At 48.0% G+C, this 26,523-nt stretch overlaps 1 protein-coding gene across 1 annotated transcript in view; it reads left to right on the top strand.

Moving 5' to 3' along the window:
* LOC306959962 (chloride anion exchanger-like) overlaps positions 1–26,065 on the top strand; it is a gene marked incomplete at both ends in the record, with an annotated part of 40,885 nt that extends 14,820 nt beyond the window's left edge. The window contains 10 exons of the mRNA XM_079552220.1: positions 4,252–4,329; positions 5,167–5,262; positions 9,223–9,329; positions 9,403–9,472; positions 10,482–10,574; positions 10,727–10,822; positions 22,531–22,755; positions 25,691–25,745; positions 25,808–25,957; positions 26,013–26,065. Of these exons, the coding sequence (XP_079408346.1) occupies positions 4,252–4,329; positions 5,167–5,262; positions 9,223–9,329; positions 9,403–9,472; positions 10,482–10,574; positions 10,727–10,822; positions 22,531–22,755; positions 25,691–25,745; positions 25,808–25,957; positions 26,013–26,065 (1,023 nt within the window). The remainder of the gene's footprint in view (positions 1–4,251; positions 4,330–5,166; positions 5,263–9,222; positions 9,330–9,402; positions 9,473–10,481; positions 10,575–10,726; positions 10,823–22,530; positions 22,756–25,690; positions 25,746–25,807; positions 25,958–26,012) is intronic.
* Positions 26,066–26,523: the final 458 nt, after the last annotated feature.

The raw sequence follows: 26,523 nt of genomic DNA, 5'->3' as shown, positions 1-26,523 counted from the left end.
TGTTCGTACAGAGAGAGAGTCGATACAGCCTCAGGGGCGACAAATATACGAGCGGTTTGTTTATAGAACGACTTGGACGATAAAAAAATCTAAAATGTTCTAAACATTTAAAAGGTTACTTCAATTTTCTATTGCTGAAAATAAACAAGCTTAAGTTTAGTCGACCACAAATGGCAAGATATTGAAGTCTCCTGTGTCGATGTTATTGCTGATTCTGTTGTCTGTTGTTTTGTTTTATTTTGGAAGTTTTTTTTGCTTTTTACTTCCAAAAGCTTTACTTAAAAGGTAAATCCTGCCAAACGCTCCTGTTCAAACTCAGCAGTTCTTACATGTGGTCATGAATGTTGCGTTTCTTGTTCGTGGTCATGAATGTTCCGTTTCTTACACGTGGTCATGAATGTTGCGTTTCTTGTTCGTGGTCATGAATGTTGCGTTTCTTGTTCGTGGTCATGAATGTTCCGTTTCTTACACGTGGTCATGAATGTTGCGTTTCTTGTTCGTGGTCATGAATGTTCCGTTTCTTACACGTGGTCATGAATGTTCCGTTTCTTAAACGTGGTCATGAAAGTTCCGTTTCTTGTACGTGGTCATGAATGTTCCGGTTCTTACACGTGGTCATGAATGTTCCGTTTCTTACACGTGGTCATGAATGTTCTGTTTATTGTTCGTGGTCATGAATGTTCTGTTTATTGTTCGTGGTCATGAATGATCAGTTTCTTGTATGTGGTCATGAATGTTCTGTTTCTTGTTCGTGGTCATGAATGTTCTGTTTCTTGTTCGTGGTCATGAATGTTCCGTTTCTTGTTCGTGGTCATGAATGGTCTGTTTCTTGTGCGTGGTCATGAATGTTCCGTTTCTTGTTCGTGGTCATGAATGTCTGTTTCTTGTTCGTGGTCGTGAATGTTCCGTTTCTTGTTCGTGGTCTTGAATGTTGCGTTTCTTGTTCGTGGTCATGAATGTTCCGTTTCTTACACGTGGTCATGAATGTTCCGTTTCTTACACGTGGTCATGAATGTTCCGTTTCTTACACGTGGTCATGAATGTTCTGTTTCTGACACGTGGTCATGAATGTTCCGTTTCTTACACGTGGTCATGAATGTTCCGTTTCTTACACGTGGTCATGAATGTTCCGTTTCTTACACGTGGTCATGAATGTTGCGTTTCTTGTTCGTGGTCATGAATGTTCCGTTTCTTACACGTGGTCATGAATGTTCCGTTTCTTACACGTGGTCATGAATGTTCCGTTTCTTACACGTGGTCATGAATGTTCCGTTTCTTAAACGTGGTCATGAATGTTCCGTTTCTTACACGTGGTCATGAATGTTCCGGTTCTTGTATGTGGTCATGAATGTTCCGTTTCTTACACGTGGTCATGAATGTTCCGTGTCTTGTTCGTGGTCATGAATGTTCCGTTTCTTACACATGGTCATGAATGTTCCGTTTCTTACACGTGGTCATGAATGTTCCGTTTCTTACACGTGGTCATGAATGTTCCGTTTCTTGTTCGTGGTCTTGAATGTTGCGTTTCTTGTTCGTGGTCATGAATGTTCCGTTTCTTGTTCGTGGTCATGAATGTTCCGTTTCTTGTTCGTGGTCATGAATGTTCCGTTTCTTGTTCGTGGTCATAAATGTTCCGTTTCTTGTTCGTGGTCATGAATGTTCCGTTTCTTACACGTGGTCATGAATGTTCCGTTTCTTGTTCGTGGTCATGAATGTTCCGTTTCTTGTACGTGGTCATGAATGTTCCGTTTCTTGTTCGTGGTCATGAATGTTCCGTTTCTTACACGTGGTCATGAATGTTCCGTTTCTTGTTCGTGGTCTTGAATGTTGCGTTTCTTGTTCGTGGTCATGAATGTTCCGTTTCTTGTTCGTGGTCATGAATGTTCCGTTTCTTGTTCGTGGTCATAAATGTTCAGTTTCTTACACGTGGTCATGAATGTTCCGTTTCTTACACGTGGTCATGAATGTTCCGTTTCTTACACGTGGTCATGAATGTTCTGTTTCTTGTACGTGGTCATGAATGTTCTGTTTCTTACACGTGGTCATGAATGTTCCGTTTCTTACACGTGGTCATGAATGTTCCGTTTCTTGTTCGTGGTCATGAATGTTCTGTTTCTTGTACGTGGTCATGAATGTTCCGTTACTTGTTTGTGGTCATGAATGTTCCGTTTCTTGTTTGTGGTCATGAATGTTCCGTTTCTTGTTTGTGGTCATGAATGTTCCGTTTCTTGTTCGTGGTCATGAATGTTCTGTTTCTTGTTTGTGGTCATGAATGTTCCGTTTCTTGTTTGTGGTCATGAATGTTCCGTTTCTTGTTCGTGGTCATGAATGTTCTGTTTCTTGTACGTGGTCATGAATGTTCCGTTTCTTGTTCGTGGTCATAAATGTTCCGTTTCTTACACGTGGTCATGAATGTTCCGTTTCTTACACGTGGTCATGAATGTTCTGTTTCTTGTACGTGGTCATGAATGTTCCGTTTCTTACACGTGGTCATGAATGTTCTGTTTCTGACACGTGGTCATGAATGTTCTGTTTCTGACACGTGGTCATGAATGTTCCGTTTCTTACACGTGGTCATGAATGTTCCGTTTCTTACACGTGGTCATGAATGTTCTGTTTCTGACACGTGGTCATGAATGTTCCGTTTCTTACACGTGGTCATGAATGTTCCGTTTCTGACACGTGGTCATGAATGTTCCGTTTCTTACACGTGGTCATGAATGTTCCGTTTCTTACACGTGGTCATGAATGTTCCGTTTCTTACACGTGGTCATGAATGTTCCGTTTCTTGTACGTGGTCATGAATGTTCCGATTCTTGTTCGTGGTCATGAATGTTCCGTTTCGTACACGTGGTCATGAATGTTCCGTTTCTTGTTCGTGGTCATAAATGTTCCGTTTCTTACACGTGGTCATGAATGTTCCGTTTCTTACACGTGGTCATGAATGTTCCGTTTCTTGTTCGTGGTCATGAATGTTCCGTTTCTTACACGTGGTCATGAATGTTCCGTTTCTTGTTCGTGGTCATGAATGTTCCGTTTCTTACACGTGGTCATGAATGTTCCGTTTCTTGTTCGTGGTCATGAATGTTCCGTTTCTTGTACGTGGTCATGAATGTTCCGTTTCTTACATGTGGTCATGAATGTTCCGTTTCTGACACGTGGTCATGAATGTTCCGTTTCTTGTTCGTGGTCATGAATGTTCCGTTTCTTACACGTGGTCATGAATGTTCCGTTTCGTACACGTGGTCATGAATGTTCCGTTTCTTACACGTGGTCATGAATGTTCCGTTTCTTGTACGTGGTCATGAATGTTCCGTTTCTTGTACATGGTCATGAATGTTCCGTTTCTTGTACGTGGTCATGAATGTTCCGTTTCTCACACGTGGTCATGAATGTTCAGTTTCTTGTTCGTGGTCATGAATGTTACGTTTCTTGTTCGTGGTCATGAATGTTCCGTTTCTTACACGTGGTCATGAATGTTCCGTTTCTTACACGTGGTCATGAATGTTCCGTTTCTTGTACGTGGTCATGAATGTTCTGTTTCTTACACGTGGTCATGAATGTTCCGTTTCTTGTACGTGTTCATGAATGTTCTGTTTCTTACACGTGGTCATGAATGTTCTGTTTCTTACACGTGGTCATGAATGTTCTGTTTCTTACACGTGGTCATGAATGTTCCGTTTCTTGTACGTGGTCATGAATGTTCCGTTTCTTACACGTGGTCATGAATGTTCCGTTTCTTACACGTGGTCATGAATGTTCCGTTTCTTACACGTGGTCATGAATGTTCCGTTTCTGACACGTGGTCATGAATGTTCCGTTTCTTACACGTGGTCATGAATGTTCCATTTCTTGTTCGTGGTCATGAATGTTCCGTTTCTTACACGTGGTCATGAATGTTCCGTTTCTTACACGTGGTCATGAATGTTCCGTTTCTTGTACGTGGTCATGAATGTTCCGTTTCTTACACGTGGTCATGAATGTTCCGTTTCTTACACGTGGTCATGAATGTTCCGTTTCTTACACGTGGTCATGAATGTTCCGTTTCTTACACGTGGTCATGAATGTTCCGTTTCTTACTCGTGGTCATGAATGTTCCGTTTCTTACACGTGGTCATGAATGTTCCGTTTCTTACACGTGGTCATGAATGTTCCGTTTCTTGTTCGTGGTCATGAATGTTCTGTTTCTTACACGTGGTCATGAATGTTCCGTTTCTGACACGTGGTCATGAATGTTCCGTCTGGGTCCAGATCGCGGGGCTGATCTCGGCTCTGATGGCGATGATCGTCACTCTGGCTCTGGGCTTCCTGCTCGCGCCTCTGCCCAAGGTAGGATCCCGTCACAAACTGCATTATTACAATGGACTCTGATGTTAGTGCGTGTTTGACCTTTCAGTGACCCTGCAGCTGGTCGGGGGGTTCAGCTTCGCGCCTTTGCTTTCCATCCCGGTGACTCCTGTGCAGCCTCAGGATCAATCTTATATTCTTTTTTTGTTATGATTTCTGGTGGCTTTTCGGAATAGAACGCATGCGTAACCATGGATACTAGGGCTGGGATAAAACATCGAATCGGACTTTCAAGTATCTCAATCCTTAAATACTTGTGTTTGGAGGCGTTTTTATCATCACTCCGCTGTGACAGTTACACAGCACTTTGTTACATTTAGGGTTAATGCACTTTTCAAGCTTCAATAATGCCTGTTTTCTTTTTAATGTGAACATTTTTCTTATAATTGTTACTTACCTTATCGCAATATTGGATCAGCCCCTGAGTGTCGCGCATTGTTGATTTTGACGACATATTTTTATTTGGTTTTAGTCTAAGTTTTTTTTACTAAATCTGGACTAAAATTTTATTATATTATCGTCAAAAGACTATCTTCAATTTGAGTCTAGTTTTAGTCTACTAAAGTTAAGACACATTTAGTGGACTTTACATTGATAATATTCGTTGTTATCATACTTAGTCAGGTCCTCTGCTTCATGGAGCTGCTCCACATGAACACAGCTCTTTCAGACTGACAATAGAAGTTTGGATGATTTTAGTCTCTCCTTTTCATTTTTATTTAATCTTTAATTAAAATATCTGGACATCGTAGTCATAGTTTTTAGTCTCATGAAAAACGTTTAAGTAAATTTGATGATAAAGGTTCTTTATGCTTCCAGTCGGTGCTCGGAGCTCTGGTCATCGTGAACCTCAAAGGGATGTTGATGCAGTTCAGGGAAGTGCCTTTTCTGCTGAGGCGGGACCGGACTGAGTGTGTGAGTCACTGTACATCACTGTAGCACTGACCTGAAGTAAATATAGGTCATTTACATCACTGTAACACTGACCTGAAGTAAATACAGGTCATTTACATCACTGTAACACTGACCTGAAGTAAATACAGGTCATTTTACATCAGTGTAACACTGACCTGAAGTAAATACAGGTCATTTACATCACTGTAACACTGACCTGAAGTAAATACAGGTCATTTTACATCACTGTAACACTGACCTGAAGTAAACACAAGTCAATTACATCGCTGTAGCACTGACCTGAAGTAAATGCAGGTCACTTACATCACTTTAACACTGACCTGAAGTAAATACAGGTCATGCACATCACTGTAGCACTGACCTGAAGTAAATACAAGTCATTTACATCACTGTAGCACTGACCTGAAGTAAATGCAGGTCACTTACATCACTGTAACACTGACCTGAAGTAAATACAAGACATTTACATCACTGTAGCACTGACCTGAAGTAAAAAAAAAGTCATTTACATCACTGTAGCACTGACCTGAAGTAAATAAAAAGTCATTTACATCACTGTAACACTGACCTGAAGTAAATACAAGACATTTACATCACTGTAACACTGACCTGAAGTAAATAAAAAGTCATTTACATCACTGTAGCACTGACCTGAAGTAAATAAAAAGTCATTTACATCACTGTAGCACTGACCTGAAGTAAATACAGGTCATTTACATCATTGTAACACTGACCTGAAGTAAATACAGGTCATTTTACATCACTGTAACACTGACCTGAAGTAAATACAGGTCATTTACATCACTGTAACACTGACCTGAAGTAAATACAGGTCATTTTACATCACTGTAACACTGACCTGAAGTAAATACAGGTCATTTTACATCACTGTAACACTGACCTGAAGTAAATACAGGTCATTTACATCACTGTAACACTGACCTGAAGTAAATACAAGTCATTTACATCACTGTAACACTGACCTGAAGTAAATACAGGTCATTTTACATCACTGTAACACTGACCTGAAGTAAATACAGGTCATTTACATCATTGTAACACTGACCTGAAGTAAATACAGGTCATTTTACATCACTGTAACACTGACCTGAAGTAAATACAGGTCATTTACATCACTGTAGCACTAACCTGAAGTAAATACAGGTCATTTACATCACTGTAGCACTGACCTGAAGTAAATACAGGTCATTTTACATCACTGTAACACTGACCTGAAGTAAATACAGGTCATTTACATCATTGTAACACTGACCTGAAGTAAATACAGGTCATTTTACATCACTGTAACACTGACCTGAAGTAAATACAGGTCATTTACATCATTGTAACACTGACCTGAAGTAAATACAGGTCATTTTACATCACTGTAACACTGACCTGAAGTAAATACAGGTCATTTACATCACTGTAGCACTGACCTGAAGTAAATACAGGTCATTTACATCACTGTAGCACTGACCTGAAGTAAATACAGGTCATTTACATCATTGTAACACTGACCTGAAGTAAATACAGGTCATTTTACATCACTGTAACACTGACCTGAAGTAAATACAGGTCATTTACATCACTGTAGCACTGACCTGAAGTAAATACAGGTCATTTACATCACTGTAACACTGACCTGAAGTAAATACAAGTCATTTACATCACTGTAACACTGACCTGAAGTAAATACAGGTCATTTACATCATTGTAACACTGACCTGAAGTAAATACAGGTCATTTTACATCACTGTAACACTGACCTGAAGTAAATACAGGTCATTTACATCATTGTAACACTGACCTGAAGTAAATACAGGTCATTTTACATCACTGTAACACTGACCTGAAGTAAATACAGGTCATTTACATCATTGTAACACTGACCTGAAGTAAATACAGGTCATTTTACATCACTGTAACACTGACCTGAAGTAAATGCAAGTCATTTACATCACTGTAGCACTGACCTGAAGTAAATACAGGTCATTTACATCACTGTAACACTGACCTGAAGTAAATACAAGTCATTTACATCACTGTAACACTGACCTGAAGTAAATACAAGTCATTTACATCACTGTAACACTGACCTGAAGTAAATACAGGTCATTTTACATCAGTGTAACGCTGACCTGAAGTAAATGCAGGTCATATACATCACTGTAACACTGACCTGAAGTAAATACAAGTCATTTACATCACTGTAACACTGACCTGAAGTAAATACAAGTCATTTACATCACTGTAGCACTGACCTGAAGTAAATACAAGTCATTTACATCACTGTAGCACTGACCTGAAGTAAATACAAGTCATTTACATCACTGTAACACTGACCTGAAGTAAATGCAAGTCATTTACATCACTGTAACACTGACCTGAAGTAAATACAAGTCATTTACATCACTGTAGCACTGACCTGAATTGAATACAGGTCATTTTACAGCACTGTACCACTTACCTGAAGTAAATACAAGTCATTTACATCACTTTAACACTGACCTGAAGTGAATACAAGTCATTTACATCACTGGAACACTGACCTGAAGTAAATACAGGTCATTTTACATCACTGTAACGCTGACCTGAAGTAAATACAAGTCATTTACATCACTGGAACACTGACCTGAAGTAAATACAGGTCATTTTACATCACTGTAACACTGACCTGAAGTAAATACAAGTCATTTACATCACTTTAACACTGACCTGAAGTAAATACAAGTCACTTACATCACAGTAACACTGACCTGAAGTAAACACAAGTCATTTACATCACTGGAACACTGACCTGAAGTAAATACAGGTCATTTTACATCACTGTAACACTGACCTGAAGTAAATACAAGTCATTTACATCACTGTAACACTGACCTGAAGTAAATACAAGTCATTTACATCACTTTAACACTGACCTGAAGTAAATACAAGTCACTTACATCACAGTAACACTGACCTGAAGTAAACACAAGTCATTTAAATCACTGTAACACTGACCTGAAGTAAATACAAGACATTTACATCACTGTAGCACTGACCTGAAGTAAATACAGGTCATTTACATCACTGTAACACTGACCTGAAGTAAATACAAGTCATTTACATCACTGTAACACTGACCTGCAGTAAATACAGGTCATTTACATCACTGTAACACTGACATGAAGTAAATATAGTCATTTTAATCACTGTAACACTGACCTGAAGTAAATACAGGTCATTTACATCACTGTAACACTGACCTGAAGTAAATACAGGTCATTTACATCATTGTAACACTGACCTGAAGTAAATACAGGTCATTTTACATCACTGTAACACTGACCTGAAGTAAATACAGGTCATTTACATCATTGTAACACTGACCTGAAGTAAATACAGGTCATTTTACATCACTGTAACACTGACCTGAAGTAAATACAGGTCATTTACATCACTGTAGCACTGACCTGAAGTAAATACAGGTCATTTACATCACTGTAGCACTGACCTGAAGTAAATACAAGTCATTTACATCACTGTAGCACTGACCTGAAGTAAATACAAGTCATTTACATCACTGTAACACTGACCTGAAGTAAATACAAGTCATTTACATCACTGTAGCACTGACCTGAAGTAAATACAAGCCATTTACATCACTGTAACACTGACCTGAAGTAAATACAAGTCATTTACATCACTGTAGCACTGACCTGAAGTAAATGCAAGTCATTTACATCACTGTAACACTGACCTGAAGTAAACACAAGTCATTTACATCACTGTAGCACTGACCTGAAGTAAATACAAGTCATTTTACATCACTGTAGCACTGACCTGAAGTAAATACAAGTCATTTACATCACTGTAGCACTGACCTGAAGTAAATACATGTCATTTTACATCACTTTTGAGTCGTGTGGGCTCCATCAGAGACTCATGGATCTGACTCTGCTTCGCTCGGTGCAGGTGGTGTGGGTGGGGACCTGCATCGGGGCCATTTTCCTGGGTCTGGACCTGGGTTTGGCGGTGGGCCTCGGGATCGAGCTGCTCACCGTGGTTTTCCGAGCGCAGTTGTGAGTTTTCGGGTGGAGTTTTGTGCTGTTTGTGTTTGCGTTTGTCAAAGTGAAGCGTCTCTTGTTTCTTCAGCCCTCGCTGTGCCGTCCTGGCAAACATCCCCGGCACCGACCTGTACAAGGACCGGAAGGACTACCTGCAGGTCTGTGGACACGCCCCCGTCTGCTCACGAGGGGCGGGGCTCCGCTCACGACTGTTCCAGACCGATACCTGAGCGATACTTGGGTTATGATACCGATACCTGAACGATATTTCGTTTATGATACCGATACCTGAACGATACTTTTCACAATGCTTATACAATATCGGGTTCATCAAACCAGATTTATTTATACAGCACATTTAAAACAACTGTTAATCTCCAATGTCAAGAAATATGGGAAAAATTGGGGAATAAATTAGGGAAAAATTTGATCAAAAAAAGAAAAAATGGGCAATAAAATTGGGGGAAATTTAGAATAAATTAAGTTAAAATGGGAATAAAATGGGGAATAAATTGGGGGAAAAATTGAATAAATTAGAGAAAAATGGGAATAAATTGTGTAATATATTATAGAAAAAATTAGCAAAACATTTGGAATCAATTAGGGACAAAATATGGAACAAATTGTAAAAAATAATGATGAAGTCACTGAACCAACAGCATCAAAACTTGGATCTAAAGATTGATTTTTTTCTGTTCCTGCTTTCGACCCTTTCATTTTTCCGATACCGGTAGAACCGATACCAGATAGACCCGATACCAGATAGAACCGATACCAGGTAGAACCGATACCAGATAGAACCGATACCAGTAGAACCGATACCAGCAGAACCGATACCAATAGAACCGATACCAGGTAGAACCAATACCAGTAGAACCGATACCGGCAGAACCGATACCGGTAGAACCGATACCAGTAGAACCGATACCAGGTAGAACCGATACCAGTAGAACCGATACCAGTAGAACCGATACCAGGTAGAACCGATACCAGGTAGAGCCGATACCAGTAGAACCGATACCAGATAGAACCGATACCAGGTAGAACCGATACCAGGTAGAACCGATACCGGCAGAACCGATACCAGGTAGAACCGATACCAGACTGGTTTGTTTAACGTCATGTGCTCATGTTTTAATCACGGGAGTAAATCCTTCCTCCGCTCAGATTTATGAACCGTCCGGAGTGAAGATCTTCCGCATCCCGTCGCCCATTTTCTTCGCCAACGTGGACTTCTTCAGGAACAAGCTCATCGAGGCGGTGAGTTGGATGGATGGACTGGCTACAGCGGGTCTTTGTTCCCACACTGTCTGAAGCACTGGTGGGAGTAAAGTACAGAATCACTCTTTCTTTACTGTTCAACCTTTATTTTGAAATCCGCTTGATGAGCTGACGCTGTGAGTCTTTCACAGGTCGGGTTTAACCCCATGAGAGTTTTGAAGAAGAGGAACAAAGCTCTGAAGAAAATCAAGAAACTTCTACGACAAAGAGATTTTCAAGTGACTGAGGTGAGTCCGTTTTCTCACATGGTTACACAGTATATAAGTAAGTTACACAGTATATAAGTAATACCCTCTATAGTTACACAGTATATAAGTAATACCCTCTATAGTTACACAGTATATAAGTAATACTTTCTATAGTTACACAGTATATAAGTAATACTTTCTATAGTTACACAGTATATAAGTAATACTTTCTATAGTTACACAGTATATAAGTAATACTTTCTATAGTTACACAGTATATAAGTAAGTTACACAGTATATAAGTAATACTTTCTATAGTTACACAATATATAAGTAATACTTTCTATAGTTACACAGTATATAAGTAAGTTACACAGTATATAAGTAATACTTTCTATAGTTACACAGTATATAAGTAAGTTACACAGTATATAAGTAAGTTACACAGTATATAAGTAATACTTTCTATAGTTACACAGTATATAAGTAAGTTACACAGTATATAAGTAATACTTTCTATAGTTACACAGTATATAAGTAAGTTACACAGTATATAAGTAAGTTACACAGTATATAAGTAATACTTTCTATAGTTACACAGTATATAAGTAAGTTACACAGTATATAAGTAAGTTACACAGTATATAAGTAATACTTTCTATAGTTACACAGTATGTAAGTAATACTTTCTATAGTTACACAGTATATAAGTAATACTTTCTATAGTTATACAGTATATAAGTAATACCCTCCATAGTTACACAGTATATAAGTAATACTTTCTATAGTTACACAGTATATAAGTAATACCCTCTATAGTTACACAGTATATAAGTAATACCCTCCATAGTTACACAGTATATAAGTAATACTTTCTATAGTTACACAGTATATAAGTAATACTTTCTATAGTTACACAGTATATAAGTTATACCCTCCATAGTTACACAGTATATAAGTAATACTTTCTATAGTTACACAGTATATAAGTAATACCCTCTATAGTTACACAGTATATAAGTAATACTTTCTATAGTTACACAGTATATAAGTAATACTTTCTATAGTTACACAGTATATAAGTTATACCCTCCATAGTTACACAGTATATAAGTAATACTTTCTATAGTTACACAGTATATAAGTAATACTTCTATAGTTACACAGTATATAAGTAATACTTTCTATGGTTACACAGTATATAAGTAATACGTTCTATAGTTACACAGTATATAAGTAATACTCTCTATAGTTACACAGTATATAAGTAATACTTTCTCTAGTTACACAGTATATAAGTAATACTTTCTATAGTTACATAGTATATAAGTAATACCCTCCATAGTTACACAGTATATAAGTAATACTTTCTATAGTTACACAGTATATAAGTAATACTTTCTATAGTTACACAGTATATAAGTAATACCCTCTATAGTTACACAGTATATAAGTAATACCCTCCATAGTTACACAGTATATAAGTAATACTTTCTATAGTTACACAGTATATAAGTAATACTTTCTATAGTTACACAGTATATAAGTAATACCCTCCATAGTTACACAGTATATAAGTAATACTTTCTATAGTTACACAGTATATAAGTAATACTTCTATAGTTACACAGTATATAAGTAATACTTTCTATAGTTACACAATATATAAGTAATACTTTCCATAGTTACACAGTATATAAGTAATACTTTCTATAGTTACACAGTATATAAGTAATACTTTCTATAGTTACACAATATATAAGTAATACTTTCCATAGTTACACAGTATATAAGTAATACTTTCTATAGTTACACAATATATAAGTAATACTTTCCATAGTTACACAGTATATAAGTAATACTTTCTATAGTTACACAGTATATAAGTAATACTTTCTATAGTTACACAGTATATAAGTAATACTTTCTATAGTTACACAGTATATAAGTAATACTTTCTAAAGTTACACAGTATATAAGTAATACTTTCTAAAGTTACACAGTATATAAGTAATACTTTCACGAGACGTCAGCACCTTCTAAAGAGCTGTTAGACACAGACGCATCTCTGGACTCGCCCATATATGGTCATGTTTGAAAACATGTTTAAAAACAGTAAAAAACAATTTTGAAAAAATCTAAACTTTCTCTAATTCTTCAAAAACTACTTTAACAAATGCTGAATTATGAAAATAGTTTCTACTGAATAAAGATAAAAAGACATGGGGAGGAGCAAAGTGGATCAACAGCCCATAATTACATAAATAACATAATGCTAACATAATGCTACATGTTAGCATCATGCTAAAACTGCAGTTTTTTCGCTTCTACTGAACAATCTGCTGTGAGAAAACATCCACATGGACCTGATTTACACTTGACTTTATCTACATGTGATAAATAAGTTCATATTCCACCAGAAAATGGCTGAAAAGAGTGAAAATTGTGCTTCCCAAAAGATTCTATTTTCCCCCTCGGCGAGGCCACGCCCCCTTCTATGACGAGATGCCGCCTGTATCTATGGTTTAAACTGTGTTAGTAACCATGGTAACTGTCTTTATGCAGATTTCTACTCTTGTTATTAGTTTGTTGCTCATTTCTCTGTAATTCCTGAGGCCGATTCACATGAAACAAAAACCTCCTGAAGGCGTCGGAAAGTGGAGACAGTATTCACATAAGCCTGATGTCCATCTCAGGCGCCCCTTTGGCCCGCGGCCCATCTCAGGCGCCCCTTTGGCCCGCGGCCCATCTCAGGCGCCCCTTTGGCCCTCGGTCCATCTCAGGCGCCCCTTTGGCCCGCGGTCCATCTCAGGCGCCCCTTTGGCCCGCGGCCCATCTCAGACACCCCTTTGGCCCTCGGCCCATCTCAGGCGCCCCTTTGGCCCGCGGTCCATCTCAGGCGCCCCTTTGGCCCGCGGTCCATCTCAGGCGCCCCTTTGGCCCGCGGTCCATCTCAGGCGCCCCTTTGGCCCGCGGTCCATCTCAGTCGCTCCTTTGGCCCGCGGCCCATCTCAGGCGCCCCTTTGGCCCATGGTCCATCTCAGGCGCCCCTTTTGCCCGCGGTCCATCTCAGGCGCCCCTTTGGCCCCCTCTGCCCCATGAGGAAAGCATGAGGGCGGCATGAGGGCAGCATGAGGGCAGCATGAGGACGGCATGAGGGCGGCATGAGGGCAGCATGAGGGCGGCATGAGGAAAGCATGAGGGCGGCATGAGGGCAGCATGAGGACGGCATGAGGGCGGCATGAGGGCGGCATGAGGGCAGCATGAGGACGGCATGAGGGCGGCATGAGGGCGGCATGAGGGCGGCATGAGGGCAACATGAGGGCAGCATGAGGACAGCATGAGGGCAGCATGAGGACGGCATGAGGGCGGCATGAGGGCGGCATGAGGAAAGCATGAGGGCGGCATGAGGGCAGCATGAGGGCGGCATGAGGGCGGCATGAGGGCGGCATGAGGAAAGCATGAGGGCGGCATGAGGGCAGCATGAGGGCGGCATGAGGGCAGCATGAGGGCGGCATGAGGGCGGCATGAGGGCGGCATGAGGAAAGCATGAGGGCGGCATGAGGGCAGCATGAGGGCAGCATGAGGACGGCATGAGGGCAGCATGAGGACGGCATGAGGGCGGCATGAGGGCAGCATGAGGGCAACATGAGGGCAACATGAGGGCGGCATGAGGACGGCATGAGGGCGGCATGAGGGCAGCATGAGGGCAGCATGAGGACGGCATGAGGGCAGCATGAGGACGGCATGAGGGCAGCATGAGGGCGGCATGAGGGCGGCATGAGGGCGGCATGAGGGCAGCATGAGGACGGCATGAGGGCGGCATGAGGACAGCATGAGGACAGCATGAGGGCAGTATGAGGGCGGCATGAGGGCAGCATGAGGGCAGCATGAGGACGGCATGAGGGCGGCATGAGGGCAGCATGAGGGCAGCATGAGGGCAGCATGAGGACGGCATGAGGGCGGCATGAGGGCAGCATGAGGACAGCATGAGGGCAGCATGAGGACGGCATGAGGGCAGCATGAGGGCAGCATGAGGGCGGCATGAGGGCGGCATGAGGACAGCATGAGGGCAGCATGAGGACGGCATGAGGGCAGCATGAGGGCAGCATGAGGGCGGCATGAGGAAAGCATGAGGGCGGCATGAGGGCAGCATGAGGACGGCATGAGGGCGGCATGAGGGCGGCATGAGGGCAGCATGAGGACGGCATGAGGGCGGCATGAGGGCGGCATGAGGGCAGCATGAGGGCAACATGAGGGCAGCATGAGGACAGCATGAGGGCAGCATGAGGACGGCATGAGGGCGGCATGAGGGCGGCATGAGGAAAGCATGAGGGCGGCATGAGGGCAGCATGAGGGCGGCATGAGGGCGGCATGAGGGCGGCATGAGGAAAGCATGAGGGCGGCATGAGGGCAGCATGAGGGCAGCATGAGGGCAGCATGAGGACGGCATGAGGGCGGCATGAGGGCAGCATGAGGGCAACATGAGGGCAACATGAGGGCGGCATGAGGACGGCATGAGGGTGGCATGAGGGCAGCATGAGGGCAGCATGAGGACGGCATGAGGGCAGCATGAGGACGGCATGAGGGCAGCATGAGGGCGGCATGAGGGCGGCATGAGGGCGGCATGAGGGCAGCATGAGGACGGCATGAGGGCGGCATGAGGACAGCATGAGGACAGCATGAGGGCAGTATGAGGGCGGCATGAGGGCAGCATGAGGGCAGCATGAGGACGGCATGAGGGCGGCATGAGGGCAGCATGAGGGCAGCATGAGGGCAGCATGAGGACGGCATGAGGGCGGCATGAGGGCAGCATGAGGACAGCATGAGGGCAGCATGAGGACGGCATGAGGGCAGCATGAGGGCAGCATGAGGGCGGCATGAGGGCGGCATGAGGACAGCATGAGGGCAGCATGAGGACGGCATGAGGGCAGCATGAGGGCAGCATGAGGACGGCATGAGGGCAGCATGAGGACGGCATGAGGGCAGCATGAGGGCAGCATGAGGGCGGCATGAGGGCGGCATGAGGGCAGCATGAGGGCAGCATGAGGACGGCATGAGGGCAGCATGAGGGCGGCATGAGGGCAACATGAGGGCAACATGAGGACGGCGTGAGGGCAGCATGAGGGCAGTATGAGGGCGGCGTGAGGGCAGCATGAGGGCAGCATGAGGGCAGTATGAGGGCGGCATGAGGGCGGCATGAGGGCAGCATGAGGGCAGCATGAGGACGGCGTGAGGGCAGCATGAGGGCAGCATGAGGGCAGTATGAGGGCGGCATGAGGGCAGCATGAGGGCAGCATGAGGACGGCATGAGGGCGGCATGAGGGCAGCATGAGGACGGCATGAGGGCAGCATGAGGGCGGCATGAGGGCAGCATGAGGGCGGCATGAGGGCAGCATGAGGGCGGCATGAGGGCAGCATGAGGGCAGTATGAGGGCAGCATGAGGGCGGCATGAGGGCAGCATGAGGACGGCATGAGGGCGGCATGAGGACAGCATGAGGACGGCATGAGGGCAGTATGAGGACAGCATGAGGGCAGCACGAGGGCGGCATGAGGGCAGCATGAGGGCAGCATGAGGACAGCATGAGGGCAGCACGAGGGCGGCATGAGGGCAGCATGAGGGCAGCATGAGGACAGCATGAGGACAGCATGAGGGCAGCATGAGGGCGGCATGAGGGCGGCATGAGGACGGCATGAGGGCGGCATGAGGGCAGCATGAGGGCGGCATGAAGGCGGCATGAGGGCGGCATGAGGGCGGCATGAGGACAGCATGAGGGCAGCATGAGGACGGCATGAGGGCAGTATGAGGGCAGCATGAGGGCAGCATGAGGGCAGCATGAGGGCAGCATGAGGGCGGCATGAGGGCGGCATGAGGGCGGCATGAGGGCAGCATGAGGGCGGAACGAGGGCAGCATGAGGACGGCATGAGGGCAGTATGAGGGCAGCATGAGGGCAGTATGAGGGCAGCATGAGGACGGCATGAGGGCAGTATGAGGGCAGTATGAGGGCAGCATGAGGGCAGTATGAGGGCAGTATGAGGGCAGTATGAGGGCAGTATGAGGGCAGTATGAGGGCAGCATGAGGGCAGTATGAGGGCAGCATGAGGGCAGTATGAGGGCAGTATGAGGGCAGTATGAGGGCAGTATGAGGGCAGCATGAGGACGGCATGAGGGCAGCATGAGGGCAGCATGAGGGCAGTATGAGGGCAGTATGAGGGCAGTATGAGGGCAGCATGAGGGCAGTATGAGGGCAGCATGAGGGCAGTATGAGGGCAGTATGAGGGCAGCATGAGGACGGCATGAGGGCAGTATGAGGGCAGCATGAGGGCAGTATGAGGGCAGCATGAGGGCAGTATGAGGGCAGCATGAGGACAGCATGAGGACAGCATGAGGGCGGCATGAGGGCGGCATGAGGACGGCATGAGGGCGGCATGAGGGCAGCATGAGGACGGCATGAGGGCAGCATGAGGGCAGCATGAGGACAGCATGAGGGCAGCATGAGGGCAGTATGAGGGCGGCATGAGGGCGGCATGAGGACAGCATGAGGGCAGTATGAGGGCAGCATGAGGACGGCATGAGGGCAGTATGAGGGCAGCATGAGGACAGCATGAGGGCGGCATGAGGGCGGCATGAGGACAGCATGAGGGCAGTATGAGGGCAGCATGAGGACGGCATGAGGGCAGTATGAGGGCAGCATGAGGGCGGCATGAGGGCAGTATGAGGGCAGTATGAGGGCAGCATGAGGGCGGCATGAGGGCAGCATGAGGACGGCATGAGGGCGGCATGAGGGCAGCATGAGGGCGGCATGAGGAAAGCATGAGGGCGGCATGAGGGCAGCATGAGGACGGCATGAGGGCGGCATGAGGGCGGCATGAGGGCAGCATGAGGACGGCATGAGGGCGGCATGAGGGCGGCATGAGGGCAGCATGAGGGCAACATGAGGGCAGCATGAGGACAGCATGAGGGCAGCATGAGGACGGCATGAGGGCGGCATGAGGGCGGCATGAGGAAAGCATGAGGGCGGCATGAGGGCAGCATGAGGGCGGCATGAGGGCGGCATGAGAGCGGCATGAGGAAAGCATGAGGGCGGCATGAGGGCAGCATGAGGGCGGCATGAGGACGGCATGAGGGCGGCATGAGGGCAGCATGAGGGCAGCATGAGGACGGCATGAGGGCAGCATGAGGACGGCATGAGGGCAGCATGAGGACGGCATGAGGGCGGCATGAGGGCAGCATGAGGGCAACATGAGGGCAACATGAGGGCGGCATGAGGACGGCATGAGGGCGGCATGAGGGCAGCATGAGGGCAGCATGAGGACGGCATGAGGGCAGCATGAGGACGGCATGAGGGCAGCATGAGGGCGGCATGAGGGCGGCATGAGGGCGGCATGAGGGCAGCATGAGGACGGCATGAGGGCGGCATGAGGACAGCATGAGGACAGCATGAGGGCAGTATGAGGGCGGCATGAGGGCAGCATGAGGGCAGCATGAGGACGGCATGAGGGCGGCATGAGGGCAGCATGAGGGCAGCATGAGGGCAGCATGAGGACGGCATGAGGGCGGCATGAGGGCAGCATGAGGACAGCATGAGGGCAGCATGAGGACGGCATGAGGGCAGCATGAGGGCAGCATGAGGGCGGCATGAGGGCGGCATGAGGACAGCATGAGGGCAGCATGAGGACGGCATGAGGGCAGCATGAGGGCAGCATGAGGACGGCATGAGGGCAGCATGAGGACGGCATGAGGGCAGCATGAGGGCAGCATGAGGGCGGCATGAGGGCGGCATGAGGGCAGCATGAGGACGGCATGAGGGCAGCATGAGGGCGGCATGAGGGCAACATGAGGGCAACATGAGGACGGCGTGAGGGCAGCATGAGGGCAGCATGAGGGCAGTATGAGGGCGGCGTGAGGGCAGCATGAGGGCAGCATGAGGGCAGTATGAGGGCGGCATGAGGGCGGCATGAGGGCAGCATGAGGGCAGCATGAGGACGGCGTGAGGGCAGCATGAGGGCAGCATGAGGGCAGTATGAGGGCGGCATGAGGGCAGCATGAGGGCAGCATGAGGACGGCATGAGGGCGGCATGAGGGCAGCATGAGGACGGCATGAGGGCAGCATGAGGGCGGCATGAGGGCAGCATGAGGGCGGCATGAGGGCAGCATGAGGGCGGCATGAGGGCAGCATGAGGACGGCATGAGGGCGGCATGAGGACAGCATGAGGACGGCATGAGGGCAGTATGAGGACAGCATGAGGGCAGCACGAGGGCGGCATGAGGGCAGCATGAGGGCAGCATGAGGACAGCATGAGGGCAGCACGAGGGCGGCATGAGGGCAGCATGAGGGCAGCATGAGGACAGCATGAGGACAGCATGAGGGCAGCATGAGGGCGGCATGAGGGCGGCATGAGGACGGCATGAGGGCGGCATGAGGGCAGCATGAGGGCGGCATGAAGGCGGCATGAGGGCGGCATGAGGGCGGCATGAGGACAGCATGAGGGCAGCATGAGGACGGCATGAGGGCAGTATGAGGGCAGCATGAGGGCAGCATGAGGGCAGCATGAGGGCAGCATGAGGGCGGCATGAGGGCGGCATGAGGGCGGCATGAGGGCAGCATGAGGGCGGAACGAGGGCAGCATGAGGACGGCATGAGGGCAGTATGAGGGCAGCATGAGGGCAGTATGAGGGCAGCATGAGGACGGCATGAGGGCAGTATGAGGGCAGCATGAGGGCAGTATGAGGGCAGCATGAGGGCAGTATGAGGGCAGTATGAGGGCAGCATGAGGACGGCATGAGGGCAGTATGAGGGCAGCATGAGGGCAGTATGAGGGCAGCATGAGGGCAGTATGAGGGCAGCATGAGGACAGCATGAGGACAGCATGAGGGCGGCATGAGGGCGGCATGAGGACGGCATGAGGGCGGCATGAGGGCAGCATGAGGACGGCATGAGGGCAGCATGAGGGCAGCATGAGGACAGCATGAGGGCAGCATGAGGGCAGTATGAGGGCGGCATGAGGGCGGCATGAGGACAGCATGAGGGCAGTATGAGGGCAGCATGAGGACGGCATGAGGGCAGTATGAGGGCAGCATGAGGACAGCATGAGGGCGGCATGAGGGCGGCATGAGGACAGCATGAGGGCAGTATGAGGGCAGCATGAGGACGGCATGAGGGCAGTATGAGGGCAGCATGAGGGCGGCATGAGGGCAGTATGAGGGCAGTATGAGGGCAGCATGAGGGCGGCATGAGGGCAGCATGAGGACAGCATGAGGGCGGCATGAGGGCGGCATGAGGGCAGCATGAGGGCGGCATGAGGGCGGCATGAGGGCGGAACGAGGGCAGTATGAGGGCAGCATGAGGGCAGCATGTGGGCGGCATGAGGGCAGCATGAGGGCGGCATGAGGGCAGCATGAGGGCAGCATGAGGGCGGCATGAGGGCGGAACGAGGGCAGCATGAGGGCAGCATGAGGGCGGCATGAGGGTAGCATGAGGGCAGCATGAGGGCAGCATGAGGGCGGCATGAGGGCAGCATGAGGGCGGCATGAGGGCGGAACGAGGGCAGCATGAGGGCGGCATGAGGGCAGCATGAGGGCGGCATGAGGGCAGCATGAGGGCGGCATGAGGGCAGCATGAGGGCGGCATGAGGGCGGAACGAGGGCAGCATGAGGGCAGCATGAGGGCAGCATGAGGGCGGCATGAGGGCGGCATGAGGGCGGCATGAGGGCGGCATGAGGGCGGCATGAGGGCGGCATGAGGGCGGAACGAGGGCAGCATGAGGGCGGCATGAGGGCGGCATGAGGGCAACATGAGGGCAGCATGAGGGCGGCATGAGGGCGGCATGAGGGCAGCATGAGGGCGGCATGAGGGCGGCATGAGGGCGGCATGAGGGCAGCATGAGGGCAGCATGAGGGCAGCATGAGGGCAGCATGAGGGCAGCATGAGGGCAGTATGAGGGCGGCATGAGGACGGCATGAGGGCAGTATGAGGGCAGTATGAGGGCAGCATGAGGACGGCATGAGGGCAGCATGAGGGCAGCATGAGGACGGCATGAGGGCAGTATAAGGGCGGCATGAGGACGGCATGAGGGCAGTATGAGGGCAGCATGAGGGCAGCATGAGGGCAGTATGAGGGCGGCATGAGGACGGCATGAGGGCAGTATGAGGGCAGTATGAGGGCAGCATGAGGACGGCATGAGGGCAGCATGAGGGCAGCATGAGGGCGGCATGAGGTGAAACCAGCACCAGGAGACAGACACGGGGACACGAGTACTCGCGTGTTGGGAGAGACGGTGAAGGCGGTCGGTCTCTCCTGCTCATTCACTTGCAGACTGCTCCATTTTAGTGTTATATGTGGCAAAGTAGGCGGAGAGTGAGTGAGGCTGTTAAAGAGCCTGTCCCTGTAACAACGCGTTGATTAATCAGTGAAACAACACGTAGTTTGACTGAGATGTGGGGCCCTTACGGCTACGGGGGCCCTACGCACCTTGCGTAGTCTGCGTATAGGAAGAACTGGCTCTGTACGTTCCTGTCAGTCACTAATTACGCCTTTATCTGATTCAGCTGTGTCATGCGTTGCTATGGCGACGCCACAGCGGAGTGATATCCCAGTGATTTAACTACCGGCCTACGTGTGCGGTTATACCAAAATAATGCACCAGCCAATCAGAATCCAGTATTCACCCAGACCATGGTATAGATCAGGGGTCGGCAACCTTTAACACCGAAAGAGCCATTTGATCCGGTTTCCACAGAAAATAAAACACTGGGAGCCGCACATACTTTTTGACATCTAATGCTGGGTTTACACATAATGACGACAAGTCACGAATGCGACGAATCCACATTCGTGGCCGTGGATCACGAATGTAGTGATTCGGGGTAGAGGATTCACGCGCCCACGAACTGTTGCGACCTGTTACTGCGTGTTACGATTAATTGCACGAATTATTACGCACGGTCACGAATATGCGTCCAGCGCTGCTGCGCGCTGTTGCGAGCTGTTGCGCGCTGCTGCGGGCTGTTGCGGATTATTGGGAATTGTCGCGTTCTGTCAAAAATCTGTCAAGAATTGGGCGAATGTGGACAAGATTGCCTGCCGCGCACACCGGAGGAGGCGGAGCAGGGACGTCTCGCTCCACCGTGCTCTCCTGACTCGTTGGGCTCTCGCCAAATCGGGTTAAACAAAAAGCAAAATACACCAGCTCATCGTCGGGCCTGTCCATATACTGAAGAATAGCAATAGTTTTTCAGTCTATGGGACAGTCACACCAGTTCAACCCCACTCCTGTCAACGTGTAACACGGCAAACGCATCAACAAACGCACGTGCTTCATGTCAGATAAGTCCGTGCAACAGCCGAAAAGGCGGCGTTTTGGCGGGTACCGGCTTTCACGAGTATGACGTTTATTTTGAGCGACGAAAAACAATAAAATATATTTATTCTAATATGTCAAGATCACAATAATCTTCCAATTTAGAACTAAAATATTAAAGAACTAACACAAATAAAACACACTTCAATTAAATACTTAGGTTTTTTTTTTTTTTGTAATTTATTTTCCCAAGCCACTCAGAGCCGCAGTATAAGGATGAAAGAGCCGCATGCGGCTCCGGAGCCGCGGGTTGCCGACCCCTGGTATAGATATATATATGGTATATATATATAATCTGCATAACCTCTGTGGACATGACTTTGTCTGACCTCTGACCTCTGACCCTTGAGTGACCGGTGTCTGTGTGTCTTCCACCCCCTGCAGAAAGGCCTCGTGGACCTGACAGACCAAAGCGCTTTACACCTGCAGGAGCTGGACTCTCCGGTTAAGGTGGACTGTCCGGTTAAGGTGGACTGTCCGGTTAAGGTGGACTGGCGCTCCGAGCAGGCCGAGCATCTGGGAGTACCCGCGGTGGAGCTGCACAGTCTGCTGCTGGACTTCTCCGCCGTTTCCTTCGTCGACATCTCCGCCTTAAAGGGGCTCAAAGCTGTAAGAGCTCTGACGTTCACGTAGATCTGAGACTCCCCCCTCGCCTTCGGGCCTGTGGGAGATGGAACCATAATGGTTCACGGATCATTTTTGTTGCTCTTTTGACACTTTTCAATTTTATTTTTGGTGGTTTTCCTTCACTTTTTGTTGCCTTGGTTAACCTCCAGTTTGGCTTTACCCTAATCAAAAAGCTTCTTGGGAAAAAAGCGCCAAAACAGCCACAACAAATGACAAGAAAACAAGAAGGTAAACGCAACAAAAAATGACAAAAACTGAACAAAGATGTGACAAAAAGTCAATCAACAAGTGACCAAAAATTAAAAAATAAACAGTGAGAAAAACTCAACAAAAATTTGACAAAAAAGGTGACACAACACAGAAACAACACGAGGAAAAATATCAATTTTGTGGGTCTTAGCTTTCAAATGAGGTGTTACACAGGCCTATAGCCACAGAGGGCAGCATGCATTGGGTTTGGGCGGGTGGTCAGAGTGCTTGTTACTGAAGGTGATTAAGGAGGTCTTTGGGTTTGGGCGGGTGGTCAGAGTGCTTGTTACTGAAGGTGATTAAGGAGGTCTTTGGGTTTGGGCGGGTGGTCAGAGTGCTTGTTACTGAAGGTGATTAAGGAGGTCTTTGGGTTTGGGCGGGTGGTCAGAGTGCTTGTTACTGAAGGTTATTAAGGAGGTCATTGGGTTTGGGCGGGTGGTCAGAGTGCTTGTACTGAAGGTGATTAAGGAGGTCTTTGGGTTTGGGCGGGTGGTCAGAGTGCTTGTTACTGAAGGTGATTAAGGAGGTCATTGGGTTTGGGCGGGTGGTCAGAGTGCTCGTTACTGAAGGTGATTAAGGAGGTCTTTGGGTTTGGGCGGGTGGTCAGAGTGCTCGTTACTGAAGGTGATTAAGGAGGTCTTTGGGTTTGGGCGGGTGGTCAGAGTGCTTGTTACTGAAGGTGATTAAGGAGGTCTTTGGGTTTGGGCGGGTGGTCAGAGTGCTTGTTACTGAAGGTGATTAAGGAGGTCATTGGGTTTGGGCGGGTGGTCAGAGTGCTTGTTACTGAAGGTTATTAAGGAGGTCTTTGGGTTTGGGCGGGTGGTCAGAGTGCTTGTTACTGAAGGTGATTAAGGAGGTCTTTGGGTTTGGGCGGGTGGTCAGAGTGCTTGTTACTGAAGGTGATTAAGGAGGTCTTTGGGTTTGGGCGGGTGGTCAGAGTGCTTGTTACTGACGGTGATTAAGGAGGTCATTGGGTTTGGGCGGGTGGTCAGAGTGCTCGTTACTGAAGGTGATTAAGGAGGTCTTTGGGTTTGGGCGGGTGGTCAGAGTGCTTGTTACTGAAGGTGATTAAGGAGGTCATTGGGTTTGGGCGGGTGGTCAGAGTGCTTGTTACTGAAGGTGATTAAGGAGGTCATTGGGTTTGGGCGGGTGGTCAGAGTGCTTGTTACTGAAGGTGATTAAGGAGGTCATTGGGTTTGGGCGGGTGGTCAGAGTGCTTGTTACTGAAGGTGATTAAGGAGGTCATTGGGTTTGGGCGGGTGGTCAGAGTGCTTGTTACTGAAGGTGATTAAGGAGGTCTTTGGGTTTGGGCGGGTGGTCAGAGTGCTTGTACTGAAGGTGATTCAGGAGGTCTTTGGGTTTGGGCGGGTGGTCAGAGTGCTTGTTACTGAAGGTGATTAAGGAGGTCATTGGGTTTGGGCGGGTGGTCAGAGTGCTTGTTACTGAAGGTGATTAAGGAGGTCATTGGGTTTGGGCGGGTGGTCAGAGTGCTCGTTACTGAAGGTGATTAAGGAGGTCTTTGGGTTTGGGCGGGTGGTCAGAGTGCTCGTTACTGAAGGTGATTAAGGAGGTCTTTGGGTTTGGGCGGGTGGTCAGAGTGCTTGTTACTGAAGGTGATTAAGGAGGTCTTTGGGTTTGGGCGGGTGGTCAGAGTGCTCATTACTGAAGGTGATTAAGGAGGTCTTTGGGTTTGGGCGGGTGGTCAGAGTGCTTGTTACTGAAGGTGATTAAGGAGGTCTTTGGGTTTGGGCGGGTGGTCAGAGTGCTTGTTACTGAAGGTGATTAAGGAGGTCTTTGGGTTTGGGCGGGTGGTCAGAGTGCTTGTTAGTGAAGGTGATTAAGGAGGTCATTGGGTTTGGGCGGGTGGTCAGAGTGCTTGTTACTGAAGGTGATTCAGGAGGTCTTTGGGTTTGGGCGGGTGGTCAGAGTGCTTGTTAGTGAAGGTGATTAAGGAGGTCATTGGGTTTGGGCGGGTGGTCAGAGTGCTTGTACTGAAGGTGATTAAGGAGGTCTTTGGGTTTGGGCGGGTGGTCAGAGTGCTTGTACTGAAGGTGATTAAGGAGGTCTTTGGGTTTGGGCGGGTGGTCAGAGTGCTTGTTACTGACGGTGATTAAGGAGGTCTTTGGGTTTGGGCGGGTGGTCAGAGTGCTTGTTACTGAAGGTGATTAAGGAGGTCTTTGGGTTTGGGCGGGTGGTCAGAGTGCTTGTTACTGAAGGTGATTAAGGAGGTCTTTGGGTTTGGGCGGGTGGTCAGAGTGCTTGTTACTGACGGTGATTAAGGAGGTCTTTGGGTTTGGGCGGGTGGTCAGAGTGCTCGTTACTGAAGGTGATTAAGGAGGTCATTGGGTTTGGGCGGGTGGTCAGAGTGCTTGTACTGAAGGTGATTAAGGAGGTCTTTGGGTTTGGGCGGGTGGTCAGAGTGCTTGTACTGAAGGTGATTCAGGAGGTCTTTGGGTTTGGGCGGGTGGTCAGAGTGCTTGTACTGAAGGTGATTAAGGAGGTCTTTGGGTTTGGGCGGGTGGTCAGAGTGCTTGTACTGAAGGTGATTCAGGAGGTCTTTGGGTTTGGGCGGGGGTCAGAGTGCTTGTTACTGAAGGTGATTCAGGAGGTCATTGGGTTTGGGCGGGTGGTCAGAGTGCTTGTACTGACGGTGATTTCCGGTGCACAGGTGATTAAGGAGTTCCTCCGCCTGGACGTGCAGGTCTACATCGTGTCCTGTGACGGTGAGTGAACCCGCCCTCACACCTCCCTCAGAAACCACCGCTCATGTCCTGTGGTTCTGCAGCCTATGTTCTGGAGAAGTTCCACCACTTTGCCTTTTTCGACGCCGACGTCGGGACCTCCATGTTTTACCCGACTCTTCACGACGCCGTGCTGCGAGCGGCGGAGACACGGCGCTCCGACGGCGGGCCGGTGGTGAGGCTCAGGCGCTTTGGTAAAATAACAGAGAAAACACTTTGGATTAAAGTCTCTCTCCTCTTTTTCCTCAGCTCAAAGCCACACAGCTCTGACCCGGATCAGCTCTGACACGGATCAGCTCTGACACGGATCAGCTCTGACACGGCCCGGATCAGCTCTGACCCGGATCAGCCCGACACGGCCCGGATCAGCTCTGACCCGGATCAGCCCTGACACGGCCCGGATCAGCCCTGACACGGCCCGGATCAGACCAGGAACCATCTGCCAGAACATCTCCACAAAGACTCTCCTGCTCTGTCAGCAGGGCGTGTCCCGGCCTCGTCCAGGGGGAAGAAGACTTTTATCCTTCTGTGTGACACCTGGGCCCAGGCCACGCTCTCACAGGCCACGCCCTCATTTTCCAATCAAACTATGAAGATCATCATCAGAGGAGAGAATGATTTTTTCAGTGTATAGGAGCGTTTTTAGGATGAAACAGAACATTTGAACACATTGATTGTTAGAACCTCAGGTGTGATTTTGGCAGCTCTGTGATGAACAGAAGTGAAATAAATGACGATCGAAAACATTTTATATATTATT

This window comes from Gobius niger (assembly GCF_951799975.1).
Source record: "Gobius niger genome assembly, chromosome: 2".
Classification (NCBI taxonomy): domain Eukaryota; kingdom Metazoa; phylum Chordata; class Actinopteri; order Gobiiformes; family Gobiidae; genus Gobius; species Gobius niger.
This window is presented reverse-complemented; position numbering and strand designations above follow the sequence as displayed.